General features: G+C 41.5%; 1 protein-coding gene across 1 annotated transcript in view; it reads right to left on the bottom strand.

Moving 5' to 3' along the window:
- Window positions 1-12,609, bottom strand: part of szt2 (SZT2 subunit of KICSTOR complex) — a 480,200-nt gene that overhangs the window by 71,185 nt on the left and 396,406 nt on the right. Inside the window, 1 exon segment of the mRNA XM_080032888.1 lies at window positions 3,028-3,124. Within this exon segment, the coding sequence (XP_079889014.1) occupies window positions 3,028-3,124 (97 nt within the window).

Here is a 12,609-nt window from a genome sequence, read left to right as displayed (position 1 = left end):
GCAAAAGAAAAAAGGGCAACAAAATCAAAACAACCCAGTGCATCCCAAACTAGACCAGTTGCCAAGGCTACAGTAAGTTATGTAGGCCTATTTGTCAACTTGACAATGCAATTAACTGTTCAAATTGAGTTCTACTTTCTTTCCTTCTTTTTATGATTATTCCCATTAAGATAACATTGTGACAAACAACCCCATAGTGTGTGACAACCGACCCCTTGATGGGGTTGGTTGTCACAATGTGTAAGGGTGTCGTTGATGATTAATTTTTTCTTTATTACAATAAGATAGAAAAAGTGAGGGGTACACATTTCAAGCCAACACCTTAAGCTTCAATTTAATATAGGAATGACTATTGAAAGATGTTTTGGTGATGAGCAATTCTCACTAGAGTAAAAAGTGTGCCTATATACCCCGTTCTCCCCTACTTTTTTAAAGCACAAGGACTAATCTGTTGGAGCCAGAATTATTTATAGTTGGTAGGGGATCAAATACTTATTTCACTCAATTAAATTTTTTTCAATGTGATTTTCTGGATTTTCTTTTTGATATTCTGTCTATCACTGTTAAAATAAACCTAGCTTTAAAATGATAGACCGCTCATTTCTTTGTAAGTGGGCAAACTTACAAAATCGGTGAGGGATCAAATACTTATTTCCTCCACTGTATATACACACACTGTATATATACAGTATATATTGTAAAAATCTACAAACAAATTCCCAATGAATGAGGACAGAGCTGGTACATCTTCTCTTGATCACCATCTTTCGGCTTTGATTTGTGTAGCTTGTGCATGCAGTTGACAACATACAGTATAATAAATACACCTGGAATAATTAGCTTAGTATTAGCTTATGCATGCTTAAATGTGGACCCTCATATCAAAGGAGCATTGAAACAGATGCAGATCCTGCAGCAGAAATCTCCCTACGCCAGGTTTCACGTGTGATTCATCAAACGGTCGTACCTACTAATCTCAGCGTACGAGTTATCAGATGTTGATAAATAGGGCAGCTGAAAACAATCGTAATTTGAATATCACGGCCCTATATACAGGTCCTTCTCATATAATTAGCATAGTGTGATTAAGTTGATTATTTTCCATAATGTAATGATAATAATTGAACTTTCATATATTTTAGATTCATTGCACACCAACTGAAATATTTCAGGTCTTTTGTTGTTTTAATAATGATGATTTTGGCATACAGCTCATGAAAACCCCAAATTCCTATCTCAAAAAATTAGCATATCATGAAAAGGTATTCTAAACGAGCTCTTAACCTAATCATCTGAATCAACTAATTAACTCTAAACACCTGCAAAAGATTCCTGAGGCTTTTAAAAACTCCCAGCCTGGTTCATTACTCAAAACCGCAATCATGGGTAAGACTAACGACCTGACTGCTGTCCAGAAGGCCATCATTGACACCCTCAAGCAAGAGGGTAAGACACAGAAAGAAATTTCTGAGCGAATAGGCTGTTCCCAGAGTGCTGTATCAAGGCACCTCAGTGGGAAGTCTGTGGGAAGGAAAAAGTGTGTCAGAAAACGCTGCACAACCAGAAGAGGTGACCGGAACCTGAGGAGGATTGTGGAGAAGGGCCGATTTCAGACCTTGGGGGACCTGCGGAAGCAGTGGACTGAGTCTGGAGTAGAAACATCCAGAGCCACCGTGCACAGGCGTGTGCAGGAAATGGGCTACAGGTGCCGCATTCCCCAGGTCAAGCCACTTTTGAACCAGAAACAGCGGCAGAAGCGCCTGACCTGGGCTACAGAGAAGCAGCACTGGACTGTTGCTCAGTGGTCCAAAGTACTTTTTTCGGATGAAAGCAAATTTTGCATGTCATTCGGAAATCAAGGTGCCAGAGTCTGGAGGAAGACTGGGGAGAAGGAAATGCCAAAATGCCTGAAGTCCAGTGTCAAGTACCCACAGTCAGTAATGGTCTGGGGTGCCATGTCAGCTGCTGGTGTTGGTCCACTGTGTTTTATCAAAGGCAGGGTCAATGCAGCTAGCTATCAGGAGATTTTGGAGCACTTCATGCTTCCATCTGCTGAAAAGCTTTATGGAGATGAAGATTTCATTTTTCAACAAGACCTGGTACCTGCTCACAGTGCCAAAACCACTGGTAAATGGTTTACTGACCATGGTATTACTGTGCTCAATTGGCCTGCCAACTCTCCTGACCTGAACCCCATAGAGAATCTGTGGGATATTGTGAAGAGGAAGTTGAGAGACACCAGACCCAACAATGTGGATGAGCTTAAAGCCGCTATCGAAGCATCCTGGGCCTCCATAACACCTCAGCAGTGCCACAGGCTGATTGCCTCCATGCCACGCCGCATTGAAGCAGTAATTTCTGCGAAAGGATTCCCGACCAAGTATTGAGTGCATAACTGAACATAATTATTTGAAGGTTGACTTTTTTGTATTAAAAACACTTTTCTTTTATTGGTCGGATGAAATATGCAAATTTTTTGAGATAGGGATTTTTGGTTTTTCTTAACTTTTTTGCCAAAATCATCAATATTAAAACAATAAAAGGCTTGAACTACTTCAGTTGTGTGTAATGAATCTAAAATATATGAAAGTCTAATGTTTATCAGTACATTACAGAAAATATTGAACTTTATCACAATATGCTAATTATATGAGAAGGACCTGTATTCTCAGTTCGGAGGCCTTTCCCATAGGTTTTACGACATGGATAGGCGCAATATGGGAAAGAAGAGGAACTTCTCCAAAGTAGAAATCGACACAATTATGCCAGTAGAATTAAACAAATACGTTTTATTTGGCAGCCTTAAAAGCGACATTAAAGGATGTCAGATGTTTGCGTGTAAATGTGCGTACACCCACTATTCTTGTGTACGTTTGTTTGATAAATGAGGGCTGTGGACTTTGTTTATATAAGATATTTGAAATGTATAAGGGCAACAGCACATTCCTGGCTAAATCCCTAAGTGTGTGGGTGTGTCTCTGTGTGTTTCGAGAATAACATGCCTGCATCAAGGAGGTGAACACTGACCTTAGGGCTGTCCTCGCTTTTCTGCTTTACATAAGAAAAAGACATCCTCCCTTCTGATGACATGGAGCTCAGCATGGCAGCACGAGCCCGGGCGATGCTGGAAGAGATGTAGTGGTGTGTAGGAGAGGGGTCAGTTAAAGGACTGATGGAACAGCAACCCATAAGACATCAAATAGAGACAGTCACACAGTGAGTGGCAGGCATCAGCCAAGTTATTGCATCTGCTCTCTTTACTTTAGCCATGGGCCAGCAGTGCTGGGAGGTGAGAGGTCAGGTGTGGATCAAAACACATGATGACTAATGGATAAATGATGCTCAAAATGGATGAAGAGAGGAGAATAAAGGACTGGTAGAGAGGGGGAAAGTGAGTTATATACAGGTTCATCTCAAAATTAAATATCAAAAGTTCATTTATTTCTGTAAATTAATAAAAAAAAAAGTGAAACTTTCATATATTTCAGATTCAATACACATAAAACAAATAGTTTAGGTCTTTTTTGTTTTAAGTTAGCTGATTTAATCTTACTGCTGTAGCCGGTACATAGGCCTCTGCTAGCTCTAAAGGCTATGCAGTCACCCAAGTGTGTTTAAGGGCCATTTATACCTCTCCCTGTTTAAAACCAATACTAGAATTAAACCACGGAATTAGGCCGTGCCTCTCTGCCATTTTGGCAGAGAGGCAGAGAACCTTGATGAACTCTGGGAGGCATGTAAGACTGCTTTTTTTGCTATTCCTGATGATTTCATCAATACATTGTGTGAATCATTGTCGAACCGCATGGATGCAGTCTTTCAAGATCATGGAAGTCATACAAGATATTAAATATGGATCTCACAGCACCACTACTTAATTCACTGACGTTATGCAACATATTTTTGTATTTGAAGTTAACTATTTGTTAAATTTTCACATTATTCTCTATAGGCGACAAAACTTCTGTCTTGCCAAAATCTGACCTTTCTGTGTTCATTAAATGATCAATATTTCTTCAGTGAAGCAAATTTATTTTAGTATATTAAACATCATTTGGGAGGGTTTTAGTTTTCATATGAGCCATTTCTAAAACCAATGGATTAATTAAAAGTCAGGTTATAAGTTGTTGTTTCTACAAAATGGATAAGTGACAAGACTTTTGTCCGGGACTGTATCTGAACAGTATAAAAGCCCAAAACTTCCTCTGAGGAGCTTTCACCTGTAAAATCCCTTTTCTTGTAGCGCTTGTGGATATTTTTGAATGAAGACAACTTCTAGGCAGATGTTCAGTCACTCTAGCTGTCCCCAGACAAATGTGCAACATCACAACTCTATTCTTGAGATCCTCTGAGATTTCCTTCCCACTTGGCATGTCTGACCTGTATTGGTTCACTTTGTTGAGCCTAAACTGACCTGGTTTGATCTCTGTTTTATGTAGTGCTGCTTAATTTCTTCCCCAAAGGTCTCACGTTGGTCCATTTCATCACTCAATTTGTCCCACTTGATTGTTTTACCTGCTCGATTTAAGCAATGCAGCTCAGGGTTAACAAACCTTTGCACATACAAAACTTGACAAATCATTTGTTTTGTTTGTTTTAACAATTGATTTCCGGAAAAGAACAATGTGGAATTGATAAACACGTAAATGTTATTAAACTCAAGCATATTACTAAGCGGAGGAAAAGAAACTAACCAGCATTCCCTCAGTAGCAGCGAGCAAAGAGGGAAGAGCCCAGCACCGAATCCCCGTCCGACAGGCGGACATGGGAAATGTGGTGTATGGAAGACCGCTTGCCCGGTGCCACTCGGGGGCCTTACCAAGCACTCCCCATGCTACACGACTGACTCTGAGTTCTGTGCGGAATCAGCCGTCCTAGGAACGGACCCTCCCTGCCTGCTGTTGCCTCACACCAGCACTGATTCATCGTCAGGATGAATTACTCAGTATCAGGATAGTACTCTTTCTACTCGCATGCTTGTTCAATCTTTAAAACTTTAAATTAGTTTTTGCTTCGCTCATTGGTTGCCTGTCTGTCCTCTTCCAGTTTTTCCCTGGTGGTGATGAGACGGTGTGGATTCAGTCACCCCCCCTCTGGCAGCAGCTGAAAATGGATCATCAACGCGTAAGATGTTGCAGTGGTTAAGGACACCGCCTGGAGACATAGGATGCAATCCTGGCGCTGGAAACCTTAGTTTTCCCTGGTGAAACGAGACGGTGTGGATCCGGCTCCCCCTCTGGCAGCATCTGAAGTCCTCCTGCATCCACATTATTTGCGCTTTACTTTAGTATTACCATATAAATATCTGGTCAATGATCAAAATCCTTTGTGATTTTCTCTACTTATGACATCTATTGCAGCATGTCCGTCCCTTACTCTGTCAACTCTCCCTGAGATTTCTTTAAAAAAAATTTTTTAATCCCAGTAAAGGGTTTTTTACTGGGAGTTTTTTCACAGCCGAGCTAAGGGTGTAAGGGCAGGGTGTCATATTGTATCATATTGTATGGAATGTAAAGACCACTGAGGCAAATGTCTATTTGTGATATTTCGGCTATACAAATAAAACTGATTTGATTGGATTGGAAGATCCTTCATCATGCAGCAAGATAATGACCCAAAACACACTGCAAAAACAACAAAGGAGTTTATCAAGGGCAAGAAGTGGAAAGTTTTAGACTGGCCAAGTCAATCTCCAGACTTAAACCCTACGGACTCAGAGCATGCATTTTACCTGCTAAAGAGGACACTGAAGGGAGTAACCCCCGGTGAAAGCCTGGAAAAGCATCACAAAAGAAGAATGCTAAGTTGTGTGAAGTCAATGGGTCACAGGCTTGATGCAGTTATTGCAAGCGAAGGATTTGCAACAAAATATTAAAGGTCTCATATTATACACTTTTCTGTCAATATTATATGGTCTTAGAGGTCCCTAATACGTTTTTCTTTAGTTGTTTGCTGAAAAAAACGTTCAGATAATTTATTGTAGTATGCCTCTATACCCTGATTTTCAGCTTATCTCAGGATGGCCTATTTTTTAAAACGAGCTGCAGCTCCCCTCTTTTTACAGTATCTCACAAAAATGAGTACACCCCTCACATTTCTTCACATTTTTCTTTATATCTTTCCATGGGACAACACTGAATAAATGACACTTTGATACAATGTAAAGTAGTCAGTGTACAGCTTGTATAACAGTGTAAATTTACTGTCCCCTCAAAATAACTCGACACACAGCCATTAATGTCTAAACTGCTGGCAACAAAAGTGAGTACACCCCTTAGAAAAAATTTACTAATTGGGCCCAAAGTGTAAATATTTTGTGTGGCCACCATTATTTTCCAGCACTGCCTTAACCCTCTTGGGCATGGAGTTCACTAGAGCTTTGCAGGTTGCAACTGGAACCCTCTTCCACCCATTTATGACAGCATCACAGAGCTGGTGGATATTAAAGACCTTTACGCTCCTCCACCTTCTGTTTGAGGATGCCCCAAAGATGCTCAATAGGGTTTAGGCCTGGAGACATGCTTGGCCAGGCCATAACCTTTACCCTCAGCTTTTTTAGCAAGCCACTGGTCGTCTTGGAGGTGTGTTTGGGGTCGTTATCATGTTGCAATACCACCCTGCGGCCCAGTTTACGAAGGTTGAGTGCACATGGTCAGCGTCGTACACAGAGGTTGGCTTTGGAAAATAGACGTATGAGTGCTGCCAGCATTGCTGAAGGGCTTGAAGGGGTGGGGGGTCAACCTGTCAGTGCTCAGACCATACGCCGCACTCTGCATCATACTGGTCTGCATGGCTGTCATACCAGAAGGAAGCCTATTCTAAAGATGATGCACAAGAAACCCCACAAAAAGTTTGCTGAAGACAAACAGACTACGGACATGGATTACTGCAACCATGTCCTGTGGTCTGATGAGACCAAAATACATTTATTTGGTTCAGATGGTGTTAAGAGTGTGGAGCGGCAACCAGGTGAGGAGTACAAAGACAAGTGTGTCTTGCCTAGAGTCAAGCATGGTGGTTGGAGTGTCATGGTCTGGGGCTGCATGAGTGCTGCCAGCACTGGGGATCTACAGTTCATTGAATTCTAACATGTACTGTGACATACTGAAGCAGAGCATGATCCCCTCCCTTCATAAACTGGGCCGCAGGGCAGTACTGCAACATGATAACGACCCCAAACACCCCTCCGAACGACCACTGGCTTGCTAAAGAAGCTGATGGTAAAGGTTATGGACTGGCCAAGCATGTCTCCAGTCTTAAACCCTATTGAGCATCTTTGGGGCATCCTAAAACGGGAGATGGAGGAGCGCAAGGACTCTAATATCCACCAGCTCCTTGATGTCGTCATGAATGGGTAGAAGAGGGTTCCAGTTGCAACCTGTGAAGCTCTAGTGAACTACATGCCCAAGAGGGTTAAGGTAGTGCTAGAAAATAATGATGGCAAAACTAAATATTGACACTTTGGGCCCAATTTGGACATTTTTTCTTAGGGGTGTACTCACTTTTGTTGCCAGCAGTTTAGACATTAATGGCTGTGTGTCGAGTTATTTTGAGGGGACAGTACATTTACACTGTTATACAAGCTGTACACTGACTACTTGACATTGTATCAAAGTGTCATTTATTCAGTGTTGTCGCATGGAAAGATATAATGAAATATTTGAAGAAATGTTAGGGGTGTACTCACTTTTGTGAGATACTGTATATACCATCTATGAACTCCCCCCGCCCCTGTCCGGAAGCGAAGCCATTGGCCTTGCCCTCTGTCCATAGCCCTTCGCACCGTCTTTTGCCGTGCCTATTACCACGTTTACCCGTGAGAAGAACCATGTCCAGTGCTAGTAACGCAGGAGCTCAGCCGCACATTGAACAGTTTGACATGACCGATCCTTGTCTACATGAAAGACTATGTTCATACAGATGCACTGACAGCCACAAGCTAATGGAAACGGCATGTTCACAATCAAAATGCAGCAAAAGACGAAGCTACCTCTGGGGCCAACGGCTAAAAATAACACTTAAATCAGTGAAAACATTAGTTTCAAAGTTTGACTTCTACACTATTAGCTTCCAATCCTTTGTGTTATTAAAAACAAGGCATTAGACTGCTGTGGTTAAGATAATTGAGTGGAGTATTAGCAAAAGGCTTCTGTGTTGGTTTATGCAACATTCAGCATGCTTTGCTGTACTACAGGCATCTTTTCGCTTAGCGGGGAAAACAACATGGCGGTGAAGGAATATTTTTCCAGAGGATCTCGGGGCCGTGGACCAATAAGAAATAGGGGGGTGGGGTTATCATAGACTACTGCACGGTGGAAGTTTCTGGTTACTAATGTGGGGGGGAGGTGGCTGTGCCGTCTATGACGCCATAGACCATAGACATTATAAAGGATAGACGCCGCATTGGGCGTTGAGCGCGAGAAATGCGGGCGCCATCTTGGACCGGTCACACGTTCCACTCAGTGTAGTCTGTTTGGCAGGTGGAATGAACTGTCAGCGCATGTAATTAATCATATCTCATTAAATACCAAACTGATTTTCACGCGGTTTTCTTTGCTGCAAAGATCATACATGTAGCTAAGATACAGGGCACAAGTTTCGACGTGTTTTAATATTCATAGTGGACTTAACAGTCATAGAAGATTCTGATATGATATAAGTAACCAGACGTCCGAGTCACACAATTCGTCCGGGAGGAGATTGAAACGGAGGATGTGTTTCTGCTTGGGGAACATATTGAGGAGACACAGTTTGGCATCGACAACCACCATTCCGACTTGTTGTCATTGGTTGTGTCTGTCTTTCACAAATTAAGGCTGCACCACATTGCCAAACTCGCCTCGCTTTAATTTCTCTTCGGAGTAAAATGCGATTGTAAGGATGGTTAACTTTATTTTATGCATTTTAGTATTATTGTTTGCTGTTGTTGTTTGATTTTCCCTTAATTTCCCTTTTGATTGCAGTGGTTTTGTATTGAATGTGTTTTTAAATGTACCGCGCTGCAAGGCACACATTGATTTCCTGTCTGTGTCTGAGGAACCAACTCGAGACTAGACTGAATTTGGTATTCCCCCCCTAGTATAGAACATTGGACAACCAAGAAGACTTTGCTTTTAAATAATCCCGTCCTCTTTTAAGAGGCAATTGCCTAACAAGCTTGTGTTTTAAATTAGAGAAATAAAACATATTTTTACATGAACACTCATGTTGTCCTTCTCTTTTAATGAGATATTATAGGCTATACACTGGTTTTTATTTATATTTAATGCCTTCATGGGAAACATCCACCCTTCATATGTACCATGCTCGACTAGGCTACTCCTCCTAAATTGCCCCGAGCTAACTCCAGTTTAGGAATAACTGCCTTTTTTTTTTGCAAAATACCTATCATAGCCTACATCACATATCATAAAGGTGACCAGACGTCCCCATTGTTGGTTGCCTGTCCCTGGCTAAACAGAAACAACTACCTGTTCCCGTTTTGTTGACACCTCATTAGGTTTTTCAATCAGATTGCTATTCAAACTGGAAATGTCTCCATTTTCCCCCTTTTCGGGGGATGTTCCTCGTTTTGATCTCGGACGTCTGGTTAGGCTACTTATATCATATCAGAATCTTCTATGACTGTTAAGCCCACTATGAATATTAAAACACGTCGAAACTTGTGCCCTGTATCTTAGCTACATGTATGATCTTTGCAGCAAAGAAAACCGTGTGAAAATCAGTTTGGAATTTAATGAGATATGATTAATTACATGCGCTGACAGTTCATTGCACCTGCCAAACAGACTACACTGAGTGGAACGTGTGACCGGTTCAAGATGGCGGCCCCACGGCTCGTCAGCGCCAATAGGCAGTAGCGGCCAACGCGGCGTCTATCCTTTATAATGTCTATGCCATAGACGGCGAGAATTCTGACTGGAGTGTATTGGGGGGGTGGGGGGAGGGGGGGGGGGTGGAGGGTTTCAGAAAGGGGGAGAGTGAGAAAAGGAGAGTTCCTTTTTTTTGATACTTTGGCAGTCTAGGCACACCGTGGACCCATATTTATGTTAAAAAACATTGAAAAAGTGCATTTTGCATAATATGGGACCTTTAAGTCTTTTATAACTTTAATTTATTTTAAGTCTATCTGTTCCAATACTTTTGTTCACCTAAAGTTTTGGTGTTCCTTTACAGATAATGCTATCTTCTAAGTTGTGTATCAGGGGCCGTATTCACAAAACATTTTATCTTAGCGCTTAGAGTACTTCTAAGGAGCACTAAAAGTTATTTGTTAGGAGTAATTTCTTAAAACCTATTCACATAGCTGCAAAGACCAACTTTTACTAAGGAATGGGAGGAACTCCTAAGCTAAGAATAGAGGGCGGGGTTGACCCTGCTGCTATGGATGATGTCATGTTCATACTTTCTATGCCCACAGTGATTGGCTGAGAGGGAATGAGTTCATAAGAGTGAATTTATGATAGAAACACTGTGGGAGATATCCATATCGTGTCACTGTATTAAAGTTAAGAGTTTTTAAATACAATTAATGACAAGTGACACTGATTTAACATGAAACCAAGATACTGCAGGGTTTCCCACACATTCGTTCACAATTAGCCTAAAATAGTGCCACATAGGCCTATTAATTTTAAATTTTACAATGATTTGAATTGGAAAAAATATCCTCATTGAAGAGCTGCACGCCATGCGCTCTCACTGTATTTCTCTCAACGGACTATGCAGCAATAGTCAGACAGCAACTAATTGGGAAATTCACCATTTAGAAACAACAGCCGGCGAAATTGTAAAGTGCATGCGGAAGGAAAAAGGCAAGACGCGCACCTATACAGTAGCGGACCTGTGGAACGGAGGAGATGCTGCGAAGCGCCACATATAGGCCTACTCTAGGAGAAAATTAACCCCAAACATGACACCAACAGTAACTTTCAGTGCATCGTAAACCGACAGCAACTGCAGGAAAAGGAGCTTATGTAAAAAATTTCTTATATAAAAATAAATGTGTCTATACTTTCTAAATGTAGCTTTACCAAGATCATTAAACCCTCACAGTTATTAAGGAACCTTTTACAAAGCTCACTATCATTAAATATCTCCAAAACGCCATCAAATGATTGTCTGTGATTTACTCCTAACTTTTCATAGATTTAGGAGCTAGTTTTAGCACTAAAATGCTTTGTGAATAACACTTATCTTAAAAAGTTAGGAGTCCTTAAATTAGGAGTGAAACACCCATTATTTTTAAGAGTTACTCCTAAATCAGCAAGTTAGGACCTACTCTTAGCCTTAAAATGTTTTGTGAATACGGCCCCAGATCGAGATGTAAATACCTCGAAATGAAAGCTGAAATGTTGATCTCTTGTCTCAAATTCCTCTTCAACAGCAAAAATAAAGGAATTGGCCTCACTGTTCTAATACCTATGGAGGGGACTGTAAGTACACAACCCAGTTCCTGTAGATTTCCCTCATAATATGACTCAATATCAATTCAATTTAATTCAAAGCTGATGAGTGTTGAAGAGAGAGAGGGAGACAAAGAGACATATAGAAGGGTAGTATAGAAAGATTGCGCCACTCAAGTGAACAGCCTGTTGCATATGGCGCTGGCCTATGAGGATAAGGTGCTATTTGCAACAAGGCTTAGGAATGGAGCAGTTTTGGACTGGATTTGAATATTCCCTCATTTAAATACATTCAAATGAGACACCGTTAGCGCTGTCTGCTCGGCAGGGAGATTTCCGATCAGTTTGCCCGCATTTCCCCCTTTGCCCATGCTCTGTGGATAGGGCGCTATTTTTTTCTCTCATTTGCACAGGTTTAGCAGCCACAAAAGCGAAATCAAGGCCCAATAGTCAGGAGGAAGAGTGGAGAGGCACAGCATCCAAGTTGCTTGAAGTCCAGTGTCAAGTTTCCAAAATCACTGATGATCTGGGTACTGTGTCACCTGCTTGTGTTGGTCCACTGTGTTTTATCAAGTCTTAAGACAACACAGCCGTCTACCAGGAGATTTTAGAGACTTCATACTGGTGGATTGTCTGTAGACCAGCTTTATGGAGATGCCCAGTTTCTTTTTCCAGCAAGACTTAGCACCTACTGTGGGTAGGTGCAAAGTCTAGCTGGAAAAACTGATAGTTGGCTGACCATGCTATTACTGTGCTTGATTGGCCAGCCAACTGGCCTGACCTGAACCCCATAGAGAATCTATGTTCAAGAGGAAGATGAGACACACCAGACACAACAGTACAGACAAGCTGGAGGCTGATATCAAAGCAACCTGGGCTTCCATAAAACCCCAGCAGTGTAACAGGCTGTTAGCCTCTATGCCAGGCTGCATTCATGCAATAATTCATGCAAAAGGAGCCCCGACCAAGTATTGAGCGTATAACTGAACATTATTTCCAGACGGTTGCCATATCTTTGTTAAAAATCCTTTCATTTGACAGTTTTTATTTAATATTCTTCTATTTTGGGATGCTCTACTTTTTGATTTACAGTCCCCTCCATAAGTATCGGAACAGTGAGGCCAATTCCTTTATTTTTACTGTAGACTGGAAACATTTGGGTTTGACGACAAATGTGATGGCGGCGCGCACGGACGCTGCGGCT

Source organism: Ammodytes marinus (genome assembly GCF_949987685.1).
Source record: "Ammodytes marinus genome assembly, chromosome: 8".
In the NCBI taxonomy this organism is placed as follows: Eukaryota; Metazoa; Chordata; class Actinopteri; order Uranoscopiformes; family Ammodytidae; genus Ammodytes; species Ammodytes marinus.
This window is presented reverse-complemented; position numbering and strand designations above follow the sequence as displayed.